Source organism: Podarcis raffonei, chromosome 7 (assembly GCF_027172205.1).
Source record: "Podarcis raffonei isolate rPodRaf1 chromosome 7, rPodRaf1.pri, whole genome shotgun sequence".
NCBI lineage: Eukaryota > Metazoa > Chordata > Lepidosauria > Squamata > Lacertidae > Podarcis > Podarcis raffonei.
The window spans coordinates 124,097-144,747 of NC_070608.1; the positions used below are offsets into that span (position 1 = coordinate 124,097).

Here is a 20,651-nt window from a genome sequence, read left to right on the forward strand (position 1 = left end):
GAGCCATCCTGGCTGGCAGCCCCCAGAGCCTCCTCCGGCCAGAGCCTCTTTTAAAACCCTCTAGGCTGGTGCTTTCCCTGGCTCCTGTGGGAGAGAGTTCCATAGTTGAACGATGTGCTTCGTGAAGAAGTTCTTCCTTTTATCCGTCCTGAACCTTCCAACTCTGGGCTTCACTGGATGTCCACCAGCTCCAGAGTAGTGAGAGGGAGGAAAACTGCCCTCTCTCCATTTCCCATTCCAGACCTGTTTTCATAAATGTCTACCATGGCACCTCTGATTTGCCTTTTCACAGGGGAATTGCTTCATCCCCCTGATCCTTGGGGTGCCCCTTTCTGACCTTTGCCATCTCTACAATATCCCTTTTGAGGTGAGCTGACCAGAGCTGTGTCCGCCTGGGTGTGTTGGGGCAGCTCTCTGGGGCGAAGGCCTGGCAGGGCTTCTCACATGGCTGCCAGCTCTCTCTTGTTGCAAGGCCTGCCATCTTTGCTGGGCTCTTCTGCACACAAATTTGGGAGTCTGCCAAACAGGCAAGCCTCTCCCTTCTGAAGAGAGCAGGGGAGCCCAAGGAGCCCTCATTAAGCCGTCCTGCCCCTTGTAGGGCTGAGGTGCAGATTTAAAAACAGCACACCCCCCATTTCTACTGAGCTCAGCCTGCTCTGGGTGCCCTGGGGGGGCCACAGCCAGAAGGCCCCTGGGGGAGAGGGAGGCCCCACTTCTGCCATTAAACAAACCTGAGGAACAGAGAGAGCCTTAATCTCAAATCCCAGAGATTAGTTTCCTACCGTGGGTCAGGCCAAAGGGCCCCCCTCTAGTCCAGCCAGCCAGGTGCCCCCTACGCAGCCCCCCCCCAGTACCAGCATTCAGAATGAGACAGCCCCAACGGCGGAGGCAGAACAAAGCGGCTTTGCTGAGCCAATTCGCGGAGAAGAGGGTTCTCAATGGCTCCTGGCCAGGATGGCTTGCTCTGCCTCCCTGGGCAGAGGCAGCAATGGGCCTGAATGCCTCTGGCTGGGAACCACAGGAGGCGAGAAGTGCTCTTGCGCTCGACTCTGGTTCACTGGCTTCCCATAATGGGCAGCTGGTTGGCCACTGTGAGAGCAGGACGAGATGGGCCCCTGGCCTGGTCCAGCAGGTTCTTATTACGGTCTTACTAGCACGACCCTCCCGCAATGACCCTCCATTGTTCAGCTGTGCACCCTGCACAGCCTCCCAGTGACACAAGACCCTGCTGCTGCAGGACACAGGAAAGGCCTCTGAAGGATGCAGATCCCACAGGGGCCACATGGAGCCTCCACATCCTGAAGAAGCCTATCCTGGATTCAAGGAGTGTCTGGGGGAAGCCACTGGGCAGGTGAAGTTCTGTCCTTTGAGGAGGGTCTTCAGCCTGGCCCAGTGGGCTCTCCTTTCACTTTCCCAACCTGCTTTCTGGTGCTGACCAGCCCCTGCACAACCTCTCTGGGGGTCTCCTCATCAGCACCACCAGGTATACTCCATCACCTGCTCTGCCTTGTGCCAACAGATTTTCCTCAGTCAAGTTTCTTTTGAAACTGCAGGTGCAACACCCTTAAATGAAGCCCCCAAGCTCCCCCCCCCTCGATTCTCTTGGGATCCTCTGCTCCAAGGCAGCGCTCAAAGCCCCCTCCCAGGGAGCTGGCCTGGGCTGCGGCCAAGCCTGTTCAAGCAGCCCAGGGCTAGCAGCAGGTGGGGCATCTCCAGGGGGACCTGGGCGGCCCCAAGCACCAGGCAGCAAGGGTTGCCCTCTGGTCTTACTCCACCACATCCAATGCATCTGGCTTGGATTATTATTTTTTATGTCTTAAATGTGTTTTTATTGCCTAATCACTTGTTTGCCACTGTGGCTCCTTGAGAGGAATGGGGGCGCCCTACATTAAAACTGGTTTAAATTAAAGTGAGGAGTTTTTATTGCACATAAGTATTCACAAAGGCAGCAAGACACTCCTCCGCGGCCCCTGGGCCAACATGTGAAATAAATCCAGAGTGCAAGGCTTTCCGTGGCTCCTTTGACCCCCCCCCCCTCCGCCTCTTTGCTCTGGCTATTTGGACACGGCAAAACAGGGTTCATAGAACTGAAGGGTTGGAAGGAACCCCAAGGCTCATCCAATCCAGCCCCTTGCAGTGCAAAACACTCATAAGCAAGAAATATGCCTTGCCACTGAATTCACACAGCAAAAACATTTAATGAGGGTCCTCCATACACAACCAAGTGAAAGAAAAATTCCTCAACGTGGCAGCAACATGCCCAACGAGTGATGATGCCACCCCCTGCCACCTGCCATCTTCTGTGTAGAACAGAACCCCATCCATTGACCTGGCCTCCCCAGCCCCATAGAAGCTGAGTCCCTTCATGGTGCCAACAGCCTTCCAGTTCCCCAGAAGGGGTCCTGGATGTGTGTCCTTCACCAGGCAAGAGGCGGGCAGATCTCCCTCCCCCAGCCCCTTGGCCAAAGGCTGCCCTGTGGGACAAATGGGGCTGCAGGGACCTAGGGAACACCCCTGCCCCCACTTCCTAACATGGCCACCAACACCATGGCATCCTTGGGCAGCCCCCCCCCCATCCTCTCACAGCCCAGCAGGGTCTCTCTTCTTCCCTTCCTCAGCCGGGCTCAGCTCCCCACTCCCTGCTGCTGCTTCCCAGAACAAGGCAGGGTCCGACTTTGGCCCAAGATGTTGCCACAGAAGAAGCTCCCAGAGGCTCACTGTACCTCATTGTACTCCAGCTCCTCCTCCTCCTCCTCAGGGCCAGCTGGGGCTTCCTCCACAGCCCCAGCCTCCTGCTGTTGCCGCCGCCGCCAACAGCCTTCCTGCTCCTCCTGCTCCTCTTCCTGCCCCTCAGGGGCCCTCACTGCCTCTTCCGACCTTGAGGCCTCCCGCAGGTGCTTCGCTGCTGCTGCCGCCACCACCGCCTCCTGGCAGCTGGCAGAGATGGTGCTGCTGGAGACCCGTGAGTCTTCACTGCGGTTGGAGGTGGCACTCAGCCTCTTCTCCTGAGGGGCAGGATGCGGAACGAGTCAGCGAGGGCACAAGACAGCCGCACTGCCTGGCACCCAGCGCCTGTGCCCCTGTGCAGGGTGGGCCTGCCGCCCCAAAGGCCACAGCTGGGCCAGGCCAGGCCACCCCCCCTTGCCCCATTCAGAGCCCTCCAGCCCTAGATGGGCCTGCAGCAAGTCTGCAGAAGGGGCTCATGTCACCAGCTCCACCACTGCAAACCTCCCTCCGAGGAAGCCTTGTCCAGGCCCACTGCCCGGTCCCGCTCTGTGCCTCCCTCTCCCCTCCTGCAACATTTTATATGATGGACACTGCCCAGAGCCCACCCCACGCCCCCTCACCTCTGAACTGGAAGAATCCCGCTGGGTGTCCCGTTTGGCAGCAGATGCCTCGCTGCGGCGCCCTTCCATCACCTTCTTCATGGACTTCAGCTCACTTGGGTGGGGAGTTGCCCTTCGCTGCAGGCCCTGTGAGCAGGAGTGGGGTTAGAGGTGGGGCAAAACTCCCCCACCACCTACAGGCCCCCAAGCAACTGCAGAGGCCAGGCTCAGCTGCAGCAGCAGCGACAGGGCAAACACAGGACAGAGGTGTCAGCGCTCACTTGCCCTCCTCCCCCATTTCCCAGCTCTGCTCCCAGGAGGACCCAGCCAGCCTGACAGGCCAAGAGCAGCCCTGCAGAGCCCCCCACTCCAGTGGCGTAGCGTGGGGGGTGCAGGGGGGGCGGGCCGCACCGGGCGCAACATCTGGGGGTTAGGGTTAGGGGGCGCAAATTACTTGCCTTGCCCCGGGTGCTGACAACCCACGCTACGCCACTGCCCCACTCCCACTCCGGGCTCCAGAAGGACAGGGCAGGTGATGGGCACCCCCAGCTCCCAACCCCACAGCCACATCTGACAGCCCAATCCAGGCTTGGGGAGGACAGTCCTTCAGCAGGGAAACGGCCCCCACCCCCACCCCCTTACCCTCCTCTCGGCCCCCGGCTCCTCATCCTCATCCAACTTGGGCTCATCCACAAACTGGATCACGCTGACGCGGTTGAGGTTGGTGTCCATCCAGCTGTCGTCCAGGCTGTTCTGCAGGTTCTCTGCGGGAGGAGAGCAGAGTCAGGGATCCTGCTGCAGGCGGGACGGCCCCAGCCAGGAGGGTCTCTGCCCAGTCCAGGCAAGAAGCCCCCTATTAGAGCAAGCCTGGCCGGGGGGTGGGGCAGGGAGCAGCATTTACCGAGGCTGGGCGACGGCTGCTGCGGGAGGAGGTAGCAGGTGAGCACTTTCTCCCCGGTCTTCTCGTCATCCTCCGCCTGGAACTTGAGCATGGGCTGCGACTGGTTCTCTGCCAGCCAGAGCGCCTTCAGGTTGAGATTGGTCAGGGCAAAGGGCAGGTGCTGCAGCCTGCGCCAGAAGGAAGAAGGGAAGAAGGATGAGGCCCCCTACCCAGAAGGCCCAGGCCCAGCCCTCCAGAGGGCTCACGGGAACCTGGCTCAGCCCCCTCTCTCCCTCTGCGCCTGCTTCCTTCCAAGGGACCCTGCACTGAGCCCACGTGCAAGATCCAGAAGAGAGTCTGCAAAAGGGAGAGGACCACAAGAGGAGCCATCTCTTGCAAGCTTTTCTAAGCCACCTTTCAAGACAACAGGTTTCCAGCAACATGCAATTTCATTTCGCCTGGCACCTTCATTCTACACCTTTAGGCGCCAGGCAAAAACATTACGTTTTAACCAGGCCTTTAGTTGATTTGATTAACATCCTACGCCCTTTTAAAATGTGTGGGTTTTGCGGGGGGGGGGTATTGGTTTGTTGTTATTGTTTTGATTATGTATTTTGTGGTTTTATATTGTGATTTTATTCTGTGAACAGCTCTGAGACCTTTGGTTTTAGGGCGGCATATAAATTCAATAAATGAGTAAAATAAAATAAATTTCTAACTAACGCTACCACCACAAATAGAACAACCACTTTAAAGTAAAGCAGGCACATGAAAATGAAAATGATTTATAGGTGGTACATGATACCAGTCAAGCTTGAAAAAATTTGCCCGACAATAAATGTTGGAAATGTAATGAGACTGAAGGTACATTCTTTCACCTTTGGTGGACATGCCCAAGGATTAAGAACTTCTGGGAGATGATTTATAATGAAATGAAAAAGGTATTTAAATATACCTTCCTAAAGAAACCAGAGGCCTTTCTCCTGGGCATGGTCGGCCAATTGGTGCCAAAGAAGGATAGAACTTTTTTTATGTATGCTACAACAGCAGCAAGAATACTCAGTGCAAAGTATTGGAAGACACAAGATCTACCCACCCGGGAAGGATGGCAGATGAAGCTGATGGACTACATGGAACTGGCGGAAATGACTGGCAGAATCCGAGACCAGGGAGAAGAGTCGGTGGAAGAAGATTGGAAAAAATTCAAAGTATATTTACAGAAATACTGTAAAATTAATGAATGTTAGAAGGATGCTGGAATGAAGCTACAGTGGTGCCCTGCAAGACGAATGCCTCGCAAGACGGAAAACCCGCTAGATGAAAGGGTTTTCTGTTTCTGAGTTGCTTCGCAAGACGATTTTCCCTATGGGCTTGCTTTGCAAGACGAAACATCTTGCTAGTCTTGCATTCCCCCCCGCTCCCCCCCTTTTTCTAAGCAGCTTAGCCGCTAATAGCCTTTTAGCAGCTTAGCCGCTAATCCTTTAAATAGTCGCTAAGCCGCTAAACCGCTAATAGCGCTAATCCGCTTAGCCGCTAATAGGGTTGCTTCGCAAGACGAAAAAACCGCTAGACGAAAAGAATCGCAGAACGGATTCTTTTCATCTTGCGAGGCACCACTGTACATGGTTTTAGCAGAAATGTTATAAAGAACTAAGTAAAAATAGATTGTCAATGGGCCAAAGTGTAAAATTTAGGGTCAGAATGTGTTAAGATATATTATAGAAGAAAAATTGAGAAAGATGGAAAAGATTTGCTGAAATAACTAATTGAACTAGAATACAAAAAAGGGAGGTGTGAGGAGGTCAATGAAACAAGTAAATGAAAGGTAAAAATACGGAAATATTGGATGTGTTTTTAAGTGTTTTTGTTTTTCTTATTGTTTTGCTGTATTGTTTTCTGTTTTTCTTTTTATTTTTGTTGTACTGTAACTTTTTATTGTCTTTCTTTCCCCCCCCCCTTTTTTGTAACTATTAAACTTCTAATAAATATCTTTAAAATAAATAAATAAAGTAAAGCAGCCACAGTAAAAGACAGATTCAAGACAGAAGGCTAGACTGTTGACTAACCATGCGTTTCTTGAGACTCTCAAGGGAGGTTAGTGAGAGGAGACTTAACTTTACAGAAAGAAGCCTTCCTGACTCTGCTTCCAGAAGAACTGATTTTCTATACATTGAAGGATTATATCCAGTACATTTCCACCAGTATTCCTGGCAGATATGTTAGGCTAACCAATCTGTAATACCCCAGAGCCCCTCTTTTTTCCTTAATCCCCCCCCAAAGAGGTGTTGCTACACCGGCTACTTTCCAGCCCTCATGTGTGGAGGCTGATCTGAGGGCCAAGTTCCTTTTTACCATTAGCAAACCAGCAATTTCACATTTGAGCTCTTGAGCAATGGCACAGTGAATTGAAAAGGTCTGGCTGGTGAGTCCTTGAAAGGCAAAATGGGACTTCTGGGAGACTGCTCAGTACTTGCCAAGACCAGCAAAAGCAGAATCAGGACAAGAGAAAAACAGCCCTCCGCCACACACACACGCACACACACACGGGAGAGGAAGAGAGGATCTTCTGCATGGCCATTGACTCTGCTCACACCTCCTCCTTTGCAGCTGCAGAGTCCAGCTAGCATCTGGCCAAGGAGCCCACAGGTGAAGCAAAGCCCAGAGCAGAGGCCCAAAAGAGACACCTGTCTGCATACCTTCAGGGTGCCCCCCCTGCCAAGAGGGGAGGAGGGACTCTGAGGCTGTGGGACCCGACTTGTGCAGCTGTTTTGCCAGTGAGGCATGCCTGCTTATCGCCTTTCTGGCACCTGGCAAAGTTTTCCATTTGCCCTGGCCTTTGAGTTCTGATAATACTTTATGACTGATCTTTGTATTGTAGGTGAGAGATGGGTGGAAATTGTGGGTGGAATTCAGTGGGACTCTGGGACCAGCATTTGTGCAGCACAAGCGCTGCTGCCCCTCTTGCCCCAGCCCCGAGCCCACTGGTAGGTGGGACAGAGGGAGAGGAGAGGGCACGCAAGGTTATTCACAAGGGAACAGGCTGAAGGAATGGAAGTTCTGGACTCTTAAAATCTCTTCCCCCCTATAGCAGGAGAGGGGAACATTCCGGGGTGAGGGGAGGCCCCAGACGCTGTGGGTCTCCTGCCCGCCCCCCAGGCCTGGCCACAAAGCTGCAGAGCTTCCTCTCTGTCCCAGCCCAAGGCACCTATGCGCAGCTGAGAGCCCAGAGGTCCAGCACACCCAGCGCACTCGCTCACCTGTTGCCAGCCACGTCCAGCACGTGCAGCTCCACGGTGCCGGCCAGCTCAGGAGGCAGGAACTCCAGGCAGTTGTCCCGCAGGGAGAGCACGTTGAGGCTGCTGCAGCCCCCAATCTCGGGGGGAAGCGCCATCAGCCGGTTCCGGTCCACATTCAGGTTGGTCAGTTTGGTGAGCTTCCCCAGGGCCTTGGGCAGCATCTGAGAAAAAGCCTCCGGAGTCAGAAAGGGGAATCCCAGCTCACATGGCACCCAAGGAACACCAGCTGTCCCTGGGGCCACCCACCCCCCAGCCAAGACCCCAGGGAGAAAAGCCAGCTGACCAGGCGAGGGCTGAGCACACTCACCGTCAGCATGTTCTCTGTCAGGATGAGCTCTGACAGGTTTTCACAGTCCCCAATGGCCTCCGTCACCTCCCCCAGCCGGTTCTGGTCCACTTTCAGGATGGAGAGCTGCTTCAGCTGGCCTGGGCAAAGGGCAAGAGCACCATGGGCCACACTGCACCGGGGGGGGGGCTACACACCCACCCACCCCAGACAAGGAGGTCCAGGCACAGATCCAAATCCAGCTTCCCACTGGCACATCCCAAACAATTCTGCATACCAACTGGTTATTCTAACATTTGCCAACAGCTAATCACTTCTAACAGCTTTAGCAAAAGTGACGTGGTGTGCCGCTTGCCAAAGAAGGACCTCAGCACCTTTTGCACGAGTTAGAAACCAGGCCCAGCAGTGCCTGGGGAGGGCAGCCTCTCTCCAGCAGATGAGGAGAAAAGGCCCCCCTGAGGAAGTCTCAGAGTACTGAAGGAGGACGTAGGATCACCCAGGCTGGTCTGCCAAGGGGATCTCTCTGCTGACAGTGACTCTTCTGCAAGAGCAGCCCCCCCCATTTCTCTTTTAGTCTCCTCTGCACTGTCTCTCCCCCCTCCCCAGTCATTCCATTGGTGGGAGCCAAATCATCAGCTGAGCAACATCCCTGGGTGCAACGCAAAGGGAGAACATTGGATGGTCTCAATACTGGATGGTGCCTCCTCCAGGCAGGGCCCAGCACAGTGGGGGGGCTTGCCAACCCCAGGTCCACAGGATCCACCCAATAACCACCTGGCACATGGCCTCCCGTGCCAGACGTGTAATACTGGGCCTCAAAGACAGGTACCGTATTTTTCTGTGTATAAGACGACCCCTATTTTTTTTCAACCCAAAATTAAGTTGCTTAACTTTTTTGGGGGGTGGGGGAGGTCACTTCCACCAATCGCTCACCCGCCTGCCCGCCACTGCCGATCACTTGCCACAGCCACTGCCAATCGCACACCTCACCGCAGCTGCCAATTGTCTGCCTGCTCGCCGCCATCAACAGCCCACCTGCCCACTTGCTGCAGCCGCCAATCACCTGCTCAACTGCCACTGCCAATCTCCCGCTTGCTGCTGCCATTAATTGCACATCCCCCTCTGCATTCACTATCCATGTATAAGACAACACCCAATTTTTGCCCACATTTTTTTTAAGCAAAAAGCATCATCTTATACATGGGAAAATACGCTATGTTCCTCCTGCTACCTCAGCTACTGAGAAGTGTAGCCAGCCCGGTTTAAAGAGAAAAGCAACCTGCTGCGCCTGAGCTGCTTTTTGTTTCCTGAGTCAGATTTGCCTGCCCTCTCCCCACAGCACCCCCAACCAAGAGTAGGTAACTCTTCCCATGTTCCCCAGGAGGCGCCCGCATCCCAATGGGGCCTCCCCCCCCCCCGTGGCTCCACAACCACCCGACTCACCAATCCCATCCGGAATGGACTGCAGCAGGTTCTGCGAGAGCAGCAGGTCTGTCAGGGCCACCAGCCCACTGACCTCGCCCGGCAGCTGCTCCAGCTTGTTCTCAGAAACATCCAGGCACACCAGGCGGCGCAGATTGCCCAGCTCCTGTGAGGGAAGACCGGCAGGGTGGGCGGGTGGAGTCCTGCAGGGACTGATTGATGCCTGCCCCGCGGGGCCCTTCCTTTCCCCCTCCCCAAGGGCCCAGCTAGGCTCCTCCAGCCTGTCGGCTGCCTCCCTGTCTTTTGCTTTGCCTAGCAAAGCCCCGTGAAAACCCTCTTTCCCGCTTCTGTGGTTCTGGCTTCCTTGCCACGGCAAGACATGCAGGGAAAGCCTCCTTGAGGCCAGGGGGCCAAGGCGCTGGAGTCACTTGCAGAACGCCTGGTTCTTTTGTGTGTGGTGCCATCCACCTGCTGTCCTGGTTCCATTTTCAGGATTCACCTCAGAATGGAAGTGTTGGCTTGCTTGCTTGCCTGCTTTTCCAAGTGCCTTTTAGGACAGCAAAGACAACCCCCCCAACCCAGAACATGGCCCGGCCGGGGGCTTGGTGGGGGCACTCACTGAGGGCAGCGACGACAGCTGGTTCCTGTCCAGCCACAGCTCCCGCAGATTCGGCAGTGCGCCCAGTGTGTCCGGCTGCGGATGAGACAGAGCAAGCGGTCACTCAGGAGGGCGGCTGCTCAGGACGCCCTGCTGTGCCCGGCAAAGAGGCTGCCCTCCAACTTGGGGGCCCCTCCCTGAGTTGAGGGAGGGGAGTGTCTGGTGGGAGGAGGCAGCCAGTTCACAAAAAGAAAATGAGATGAGGAGGGAACAGCAGGATGCTTCTACAGCCCCGAGTGCAGGTGCAGGGGAAACTCCCATCCCAAGGGCCATGTTCCCGCCTGGGCAACCTTCTGGGGGCCACGTGCCACTAGTGGGTGGGGCCACAGGAAAAAGCCTGCAGAGCCAAAGATGAGACTCTTCCTCCCATACCAGAGGCCACAGCAATGCCAGATCCATCTCTCTCCAGCCAAGCAAGCAAGGAGCCAAGGAAGAATGAGCGTGGCATGGAGGGGCATGGCCTGGAAGAGCCCCGAGGACCAGGCAAGAGCAGCCTGGAGGGTAGCATTCAGCCCCCCAGTGGGAGGCTCAAGGAAGGAAGGAGGGGAGACCCAAGTTCCCACACCCCACAGCACTCACCAGCACCTCCAGGTCGTTGCCCCCAAGGTCCAGTTGCTCTAATTTGACCAGGAAGGAGAGGGAACTGCAAGGCAGAGAAGGCGCTCAGTCAGGGGGCTGGGAGTCCTGGGCACCAAGAGGGAGGGCAGCAAAGAATCTACGTCCCCCCAAAAAAAACTCCAAGAAGGTGCTGAAAGCTGGAGTGCCGAGCGATCCTCAGGCTGCCCGCTTCCAGAAGTGCTGGTCCTCCACTTAAGGGGGTCACCCACCCCCACTGCCCAGCAGAGGCAAGCAAGAAGGCAGACACCCCCCAAGACAAACTGGGGGCCAAGCTTGCACACACTCACGCAGGGAGAGACTTGAGCAGGTTCTCGCGCAGCTCCAAGGTCACCAGGTTGGCTAAACTGCAAGAGAAAGAGGAGGTTGGCAAAGCAGGCGGGAAGAGGCGACCCCTCCTCTCCCCCCCCCCCAGCCAAGAACTCACTTGCCAATGTCACTGGGCAGGCTTTGCAGGGAGACATCGTTCAAGGCCAGGTGGCACAGGCTGCGCAGCTGGGTGAAGCCCTCCGGGAGCCTGGGCAGAAGCAGAAATGACAGGCCTTGATCACTGCGCCCCATGCAGCTTGTGCTCCTGCGCCACAGTCCATCGCAGCAAGAGGCAAGGAGAGGCCTCCACCTGCCTGCTGCTGGTCCTGGGGAACCGGCTGGCACAGCCTGGCAGGTGGGAGCTCCAGAAGCAAGAGAGCCCCACCTTGACAGGGGAAAGGGACCAGAAGGACCCTGGGATACTCAGCGACCACAGGATAGAGATCAGCCTTTGGGGCCAAGTTCCACTGCTGCCTCCGTGTCAGGAGAGCCTCCAGCAAGGGCAGCTATGAAATTCTGCTGGATCAGGCCAAAGGGGCCCATCTAATCCAGCATCCTATTCTCACAGTGGCTAACCAGACGCCTCAACCAACAAGCAGGATTCCAGCCCAGAGCCCTCTTGCCAGCAGCTGGCATAAAGGCACATTGTGAGCTCCAACTGGGAGGTGGAGCAGAGCTTGTGTGCCCAGCAGCCACTGAGAGCCCTTTCCTCCTCCATGAATTTGTCCAATCCAAACCGGTGGCCTCCTGAGGGAGGGAGTTCCACAGTTTAACTCTGTGCTCTGTGAAGAAGCCCCTTTCCTTTCCTTTATCTGCCCAACATTCAGCTTCACTGGACACCCACAAGTCCCAGTATTACAAGAGAGGGAGGAAAACTTTAATCTCTCAATTTTCTCCATTCCAAGCTTAACGCTATATATTTCCCCCCATATTTTAAAAAATGTAATTGTGTGTTTAACACAGAAAAAAGCCCACCCATCCCCCATCCCCCAATCATACAACTTTCATACCAACCACAACATACAACTAAATACCGAGTGACTTCCCTTCCACCCTTTTCCTGGTTTCTTTACTTTTCTACTAAATCGCATATTCCAAATTTTTAATCATCACATTTCTTCCTCTGTTAATTTCTATTCTGCTGGATTTACTCAAGACCTGCTATGTTATTTACCTGTTTATACCGGCTCATAAAATATTCAATGAACATTTTTCAATCCTCCTTATATTCTTCACCATCCTTTTCTCTTATCCTACTCATTACACCTGCCAATTCTAAATAGTCAAGCTTTTAACTGCCACTCTTCCTTAGTGGGTACTGTACTCGTTCTCCGCCTTTGTTTTTTTAATTTTTTTATTATTATTTTTTAAAGAATGGCAAACTGCCACATGCAGCGCCTTACTTGGATGTGTCTGGAGTCTTGGAAGCTTGACTACCCTACGTTCTCCTACAAATGGACCTTGAGCTTGTTTGGAGGTTCTAGCAGGGGAGCGCAGTTATCGTATACCCTTGACCGAAGAACGGTACACTCCTTCTATCTGGGATGGTCGTCCTCTTCCACCGAGCGCGCAGCTTCGGGAGGGACGCACATGGAGCGGTGAGGGAGGAAGGGGACACCCGCCTAGCCAGCCAGATCAGCCGAATCAACCCTGGCGATCAATGGGGTGACAGATGTCGCAGCCAGATCGCCCTCACATCCTGTACTCGTTCTCCGCCTTTGGACCAGTGAATTTTTTAGCCACAGTGGTGGCATAGAATAATAAATTATTTTGTTTTTTAGGAACTTCTGTTGTGACAGAAGTCCAAGCGTAATTTTATAAACTTCTATCATGTCACCTCTGAGTTGCCTTTTCTCTAAACTCAAAGGTCCCAAGTGCTGCAACCTTTCGCCTTTCCTTTCAGCGGAGAGGACTGTTGAACCAGGAAGACCTCTCTGCAAAAGACAGGACTGGCCCCCCATCCTCCTTTTGATCCAGTTGCCTGCCTGCCTTCAAGGAGCACTTTCTGAATCCCCCCAAGACCCAGCCAGACCAGCAGAGCCTTGGACCGGGAAGGACACCAGAGCCCCCACCCCACCTTCCCACCCCCACCATACCTAGACAAGGGGTTTCCACTGAAGTCCGCGATCTCCAGGGATTTGCAGAATTTGATGCTTTCAGGAATTTCTGGAATGTCTGCAGCAAGCGGGGCACAGAAGGGGCACAGTAATGAGGCTTCACCCACAAAGGTGCCACTCCTCAAGGGATTCAGAGCAGCAAAGCCATTCCCTCCCCACTGACAGGTCTTCGAAGAGCCTCCCTGAGAAGACCTGGGTTCAAATCCCCACTCAACTCAATGAGTTACTCCAAGGGCGTGTGCTGTGAGGATCCAGATGGGCCAGCCTCACTTCCCTGCCTCCAGGTGCTTGGAGGAGGGAAGGGGGGCCTTCTCAAGAGCCACTGCTGCTGGAACGGCAGGCGAGCCTGGCCAGGCTGAAGGAAGCTTCCTCAGCAAAGGCCGTCGTGAAGCACCCACAGACAGCTGCCAGCTGAGCTGGGTGCTGCTTGAGCCCAGACCACGCCCCTCTGGGGCCCTGTCTCTGGGTCATGGCAGCAGAGCCTGGCCTGCAGCCCTGTGCTCAGCCCCCAGCCGTCAACACAGGAAGCAGCAGCCGTCCCCCTGCAGGTGCTCCTGACTGACGGGCAGGTCGCTCTCAAACAAAAGACCTCCTGCCAGCAGGGGCAGCCATGGGGCCCTTCTGCAGGCAAAGCGGGTCCTGTGCCCCTCGCGGAGTGGAAGGCTCAGGCTCCCACTGCAGGGAATGCCCAGCCCAAGAGGCCTGTCTGCCTCCCCCTCCCCAGCATCTACCCACCATTGCGGGAGATGTCCAGCTCCACAAGCTGCATGAAGTTGGCCACCTCGGGGGGAAGGCGCTGAATCTCATTGTCGCTCAGGCCAAGCTTGCGCAGGTTCAGGAGTCGGAAGAAAGGCTGCGGGGGGAGAAAAAGGAGAGAAGTTAGCCACCGCTCTGCCAGAAAGGGCAAGCCCACCTCAGTGCCTGCCTCTGGGGCAAGCCTGGCAGACAACCTTCCCTCCAGACCAGATCTGGGGTCGTGAACACAGGATGTTGGGGAAGGCACAGGTGTGCCTTGGCTACGGGGAGTAAGGATGGCAGCAGCCCAATAGAGAACCGCCTCCCCCCCCCCCCCGCCGGCCAAGTGGCTTCTCAGGGTGAACCGGAAGGGAAGGAGGCAGCAGGAGGAGCCGCCTGAGGAAGAGGAGGTCTCTGCATCATTTCCCATGAGAGGGATACCAGGCAGGCAGCTCCCAGGAGAAACACTCCTCTTGGGCAGCACTGGATGGAAAGAGCCCCGCAACCCTTGGGGAAAGACGTGGGTTTGCCAAACACAATTTCAAGGCCCGTCCCAAAGAGCATCACCTCACTTTCCCCCAGCTGGAAACAGTGCACACCTCTTTCTTTTCTTTTTTACAATTTAGTCCTAAAAGAATTCTGATGCACCATTTTTAAAAACCTGCCAGGAAACACCGAGACTCATCTGAGGATCAAAGGCAGCTGCAGCCACCACTTGCCAATAGAACCAGCTAAGCTCAATGGGTTAGAAGCACCTTTGCCTGGGGCTGAAATCCCAGTGGGGGGGGGGGGAGACACACAGAGCAGGGCTTCCAGGAAGCACATTAACGCGCAGGTGGGATTGATCACATAGCGGGAGGAAGCCGTCTGCCACAGAAGGGCGCTCAAGGTCCAAACAGACCATTTTGAACTGGGCCACCCAGGAGAACAGCTGGAAGGATGGCAGCAAAGAAGCCGTAAAGTCAGGGCCTCATGTGCCCCCTGCAGCCCAGCCCAGTTTAACATTACTGATAATAATAAAAGTTTGAACAAAGCTCACATAATGCTTGATTGTAAGAAAACTTCTAAGCATTTTACTAAAATATAAAATAAAACATCAAGATTGTGGATTAGAAATAGTATAAAATATTGAAAAGATGATTAAAATCAACAGTACCTAAAATGAAATAAAGCCAGAGAGATGTCTTGCCGAAAACAGAGGGAGGACAAGAAAGCCCTGAGCAGCAGAGGGAAGAACCCAGACCACTCTTGGTTCAGGGAGGATCAGGAGGCTGGGAGTCACGCTGGGGAAACTGAGCAACAGAAGCCAAATCCCCACACAAGATGCAGAAGCCACACACTCCAGACCACAGTGTGGAAATGCTCCCCAGGTCCCTGTTTCCATGAAAGTGCAAACCAGGTTGGCCGTGGGATATTTGAACCCATAAAGTGTGGTTTGCGAGATCCCTCCAAACTAGGATTGATCCAGTTAAGGCATCCTGGCAAACTGTAACTGGAGGAAGCCAGAAAGTCTCCTGTTAAGGAGAGAAGGAGCACCTGAGCCATTTCTGATCCTCCAAATCACATCCTGCCAGGTTTGAGTGTCAGTTCACTGGGAGCAGACATTAACAGCCTCGCTGAACAAGAATGTGGTGATTTTCATCAAAAAGAGTATTTTAGTGTGAAGTGGAGGATTAAGTTGCTTTTATTTGTGTTTTAAACTGTTACTCAGTAGGAATCTTTACTGGCTCATTTTCGGTCTTGCATTTAAGCACTAGCCTGGCAACCACAGCAGGCCAGGAATTGCATGCAAGGACCAGGAGGGGGAGAGGCCATAAAAATGCCACCGAAAAGGTGGCCAGACTCAGCCCCCTGGCACTGCTTGAGGGCCAAGCAAAGGAAGAAAAACAACTCAGAAGGGGTGCAGGACAGGCATGGGCGGTTAGACCTGCCCTATCTGCCCTCAGTGGGGTGGCACTGTCGCCTAAACCACTCGTCATCATCCTTCATGCGCCAGTAGCGGTGTAGTCATGCTGGCCACATGACCCAGAAAGCTGTCTGTGGACAAACGCCAGCTCTCTCAGCCTGAAAAGCGAGATGAGCGCAGCAACCCAGGGTCATCTTTGACTGGACTTTACCTTTACCTTTACTTTTTACCTTCACTAGCATGCTGCAGGCTAAGGCTGGCCTTATCTCCCTGCCCTTCTCAGGCCAGTAACATGTGTGGGCTTATTTGCAAGCCTGCTTTATGAAGAGAGATGTGGCTTTGGATACAGCCAGTGGACACTGCAGAGGCAGGAGCGGAAATGGAAGAGGTAAGGCCGATTACGTTTTCCACCAGAGAGGGAGGGGGGTAAAGTTGTCTTACTGCCCTGAAAGGATGAAGCTAAGTATCAGCCAGAACTGCAGTCAAGTCTGCAGAGGAGACCAAACCACTGGGGGTGATGGAGAGGCCACCAGGCTGGCCAGGAAACCAACCCCTTTGAGAGGGTCTCTCTGACGCAGGCAAAGGAGCCACAAGAGTTTTCTTGTGTGTGTGTTTCTTGTGGCTGATTAGCTGCTCTCCCTGTGCAAAGGTCAGAGGGGGCAGGGCTTCTGTTGAGGCAGGGGATTAGCTGTGGGAGGAGCTTATCATAGCTTGTAGGGCAGCAGCGCGCGCCGCTAGGCGCGCGCAGTTTGATCCATCTTTTAGATTTAGGGGAGCTTGTCTCAAACCTTTGTTGGGGGAGACCTAGGTTTTTTCTTCACACTTTTTATGATGGAGGACCGCTGTAGCCACCCCCAACGACACGTTCTCAAGATGGAGGGTGAGGGAACAGCTGCAGTCGCCTGCGGTTCCTGCGCAATGTTTGCCATCTTGCCAAAGGTTGCAGGCAGCTTTACCTGCAGCAATTGCATGTTGATTGCCCTCTTAGAAGACAAAGTCCAGCAACTGGAGGAACGTGTAGCTACGCTCCAAAGAATTAGAGAGCTGGAGCTCTTCTTGGAAGCAACAGAGCACACTGTCTCCACCAAGGAGGAGACAGGGGACTCCCCTGAGAAGGAGGCTAGTTCACCAACACAGGAGCCAGATATATGGAGAAACGTGACTCAAAGAAGTAGGAGGCCCAGGGTTCGCTCTGATTGTTTAGAAATACACAATCGCTTTGAGGTCCTCTCCCCTAGCGTGGAAGACGAAGAACAGACTCCATTTGAGGATCTCTCCCTCATTACAGTTGATCAGGTATATGAAGGCGAGCAGCAAAGTCAGTCCTCAGGGAATGTGCAGGCGACCTTGGAATGGACAGCTCACGGAAGAACCCTGACCAGACCTAAGAGGAGGCGTGTAGTGGTGATAGGGGATTCCCTACTGAGGGGAACAGAAGCAGTGATCTGTGGGCCTAACAAGATGTCTCGGGAAGTGTGCTGTCTCCCCAGGGCTAAGATCCAAGATGTAACTGAACGACTGCAAGGAATCATAAAACCCACTGACAAATACCCCTTCCTCTTGGTTCATGTGGGAACCAATGACACTGCAAGCAATAGCCTCCAGAAGATCAAAAGAGACTATGAGGCTCTGGGCAGGAAATTGAAGCAATTAAATGCACAAATTGTCATCTCATCTGTCCTCCCAGTTGAACGACGTGGCCCAGGGAGAGAGCGAAAAATAGTGGAAGTGAACAGCTGGCTTCGCAAATGGTGTAAACAGGAACGGTTTGGATTCTTAGATCACGGACTGCAGTTTCTTGAAGATGGACTTCTGGCAAGCGATGGGCTGCACCTCACAACGGTTGGGGGGAATGTTTTTGCCAAAAATCTCAGAAACCTCATCAGGAGGGCTTTAAACTGACTAATGTGGGGGAGGGAGACAGTGCTACTGAAGGTAGGAGTCTATCAATTGATGAAGATGATCATCTAAATGTCATAGACCAAATGGAGCAAACAGCACGCAGACCTAGTGGTGGTGGGAAAAAATCCTTAAATAAGAGAGGACTTCCGGGTTAGCACCATCGGCTAATGGCGGATTCCCTCCGAGCTCCGGAGGGAATCGGCTCCGCAGGATTCGGGTCTTGCCGCTGCGGCGACGCGGGGGCCCTCAGAAATCACAGGCGCTGAAGCCTGTGAACTTGGTGACTCGGCGGGCACCATTTGCGCCCCCCGACCCGCGAAGGAGCCTTTTTAAAGGCTTCGGAATGGGGGACGGGGTGAGCGGCGCGGTGCTGAGAGTCGACTGCTTCTCCTGTGGAGTGAAGCCGCATGCCATGGTCGCAGAGCGCTGACTTCTTCTTGTGAACAATTGGACTCTAAAAGCAACAACCCGTAATACGAAAATTGGATTTGTAAAGAAAAAAATTTTTTTTAATTAGGCACGATCGGGGAAGGCACAAACAGGAAGTCCGTCTCCCCGTCTTATAAATAATCTAAAGCAAGGACTAGCTAACTAAGTTTGAGAGAATTTATTCTTCTTTATTGGGTAAAAGACATTAATTTCACGATTTGGCAGTATAAGTAATTTCACTGGAGGATAAGAGCTAATTTTGAGAGCTGAAGTGCCACCCCCCCGGACCCGGGAGTGATCCGCGAGAGAGCCTGTTGAGGAGATATAGAAGAGTTTGACAGCTGTCAAATTAGCTGTCAAGAAGGAAAAAGAGAACTTTGTTTCTGCTATCTCTGCTGGATATATTTGCTACAATTTGGTTATATTTTGTTGAAAACAAGGAAGAACTGATACAAACTAACTTGATTTTTGGATTTGAACTGGAAGGAAGATAAAGTAACCAAAATCCCTCTAGAGGGGATTTTGGGACATTACAAGAATGGCTGAAGGAGGAAAAATTCAAGCTAAATTGGACAGAGTGTTTCTTCTCTTGGGAAAGTTACAAGGCCAAATTGATGTTTTGGCTACAAATGTTGCAACTCTGGACTTAACAGTAAACAAATCCATTGAATTTGATAAGGACTTGACTCATGAAGTCCATGCAGCTGGACAAGAAGAGAAACTTGAAAGATTTGAGAGTGTGGAGAAAGAGATATATGTTGTTTCTGAGGAAAAGGAAGGAGGAGATGTAATGTTGCAGATGACAAAGGAGAGCCAGAGGCCTGACATGATGGCTACAAAGGAAAATAAGTACTGGATGATGAAAATCTGTTTTGAATTGAAGATTGAAGAATGGAGAGATCTCCTTATGTGGAGATCTGAAGACCTATGGATTACAAATTTGATTAAGGTGAAAGTTGGAGCTTTGGGGACATTTGGATTTAAAAGGAGTAAGAAACAAGATTCAGGCTCCACTTTTAAGTATGGAGGTCTGGCTGGAAGAAATATGGACCCTATCGGGACAGAGCTTCTCCGAGATCTGGTGTTTAATATTAAGGACTACCAAAAAAACCGGCAGAGAGGAATTGAGAGAGAATTAAGAGCCTCGGACGTGAGGTCTCCAGGCTGATAGTAGACTAAGATTGATGGACATTTGTTGGGGATTGAAACCGGGAAAGGGGGGGTTGGGAATCCAAAGGGTGCAGAATAATAATCTGTTTTTTTATTTTGTTTTGTTATTAGTATGAAAATTGGGGAATTCGTGGAAGGGAATTTGGGTCGACTTTAGAAAAAAGTTTTAAGAATGAGCACTGATGTTTAAATACTGATGTTTATAAGTTAAAATTGGTTTTTTTTAAAAAAAATGAATTAAATATAAAAAGGTCAAAAATTGGGGACAAGAACTTGTTGAATTAACAATTTGAATTGGAATATAAGAAGGGGAGGTGTGGGGAAGTCAGGGAAATATGTTATTGAAAATAAGGATTGTAAACTTTATGTGTTTTTAACTTTTTTGTTTTTTCTTTTTGATTTTTTAATGTATAAAGGTGGAAAAACTCAATAAATATCTTTTTTTTTAAAATCCTTAAATAAGAGAAACAGGGGAATGATTAATGGACTTCAATGTCTGTACACTAATGCACAAAGCAGAGGAAATAAACAAGATGAGCTTGAGCTCTTGGTACAGCAAACTAAATATGACATAATAGGCATCACTGAAACCTGGTGGGATAAGTCCCACGATTGGAATGTAATAATGGAGGGATACAATCTATTTCAGAGAAAGAGACCAGACAAGAAAGGAGGAGTGGCGTTATATGTCAGGGATGTGTATACCTGTGAAGAGATCCAAGATTTAGAACCTCAAAGCCAAAGTGAGAGCATTTGGGTCAAAATTAAGGGAGAGAAGAATAACAGTGACCTCATTGTGGGAGTTTACTATAGATCCCCAAGCCAAACGGAGGACATAGATGATGCCTTCCTGGAACAGATGGCCAAGCATGCAAAAGGAAGGGAGATAGTAGTAATGGGGGACTTCAATTACCCGGATATTTGTTGGATGTCAAACTCAGCCAAGAGCATAAGGTCAAACAGATTCCTCACTGGCCTTGCAGACAACTTCATTGTCCAGAAAGTGGGAGAAGCAACAAGAGGAACAGCCATTTTAGATCTGGTCCTAACCAATGTTGATGACCTGGTTAGTGGGGTAGAAGTGGAAGGATCATTAGGCGCAAGTGATCATGCTCTTCTGAAGTTTACTATACAGCGGAAAGGAGCAGCCAAGCATACTAGGACTCAATTTCTTGACTTTAAGAAAGCCGACTTCATAAAACTTAGGGAAGTGCTGGGTGAGATCCCATGGAGAGTAATACTAAAAGGAAAGGGAGTTCATGATGGATGGGAGTTTGTTAAGAGGGAGATAGTAAAAGCACAACTTCAGGCAATACCAATGAGGCGGAAACATGGAAGATGCCTAAAGAAGCCAGGGTGGCTATCTAAAGAACTTTTAACTGAGTTAAGATTAAAAAAGGATGTGTACAAAAAATGGAAAAGGGGGGAAACCACCAAAGAGGAATTCAAACAAATAGCCAGCACGTGTAGACACAAAGTCAGAAAAGCTAAAGCACAGAATGAACTCAGGCTTGCTAGAGAGGTTAAAAGCAACAAAAAAGGCTTTTATGGGTATGTTCGTAGCAAAAGGAAGAACAAAGAAACAGTGGGGTCACTCAGA

General features: G+C 52.2%; 1 protein-coding gene across 8 annotated transcripts in view; it reads right to left on the minus strand.

Moving 5' to 3' along the window:
- The window catches only part of SCRIB (scribble planar cell polarity protein), a 58,152-nt gene that overhangs the window by 26,923 nt on the left and 10,578 nt on the right, over positions 1–20,651 (minus strand). For all 8 annotated transcript variants that reach the window (XM_053394977.1, XM_053394975.1, XM_053394973.1 and 5 more), the window contains exons 2-14: positions 13,645–13,762; positions 12,889–12,967; positions 10,911–11,000; positions 10,774–10,830; positions 10,448–10,511; positions 9,830–9,904; positions 9,232–9,376; positions 7,810–7,928; positions 7,464–7,663; positions 4,228–4,394; positions 3,969–4,090; positions 3,348–3,473; positions 2,724–3,005 (exon numbers count right to left, since the gene is read on the minus strand). In XM_053394977.1, coding sequence (XP_053250952.1) covers positions 2,724–3,005; positions 3,348–3,473; positions 3,969–4,090; positions 4,228–4,394; positions 7,464–7,663; positions 7,810–7,928; positions 9,232–9,376; positions 9,830–9,904; positions 10,448–10,511; positions 10,774–10,830; positions 10,911–11,000; positions 12,889–12,967; positions 13,645–13,762 — 1,644 coding nt within the window. The remainder of the gene's footprint in view (positions 1–2,723; positions 3,006–3,347; positions 3,474–3,968; positions 4,091–4,227; positions 4,395–7,463; positions 7,664–7,809; positions 7,929–9,231; positions 9,377–9,829; positions 9,905–10,447; positions 10,512–10,773; positions 10,831–10,910; positions 11,001–12,888; positions 12,968–13,644; positions 13,763–20,651) is intronic.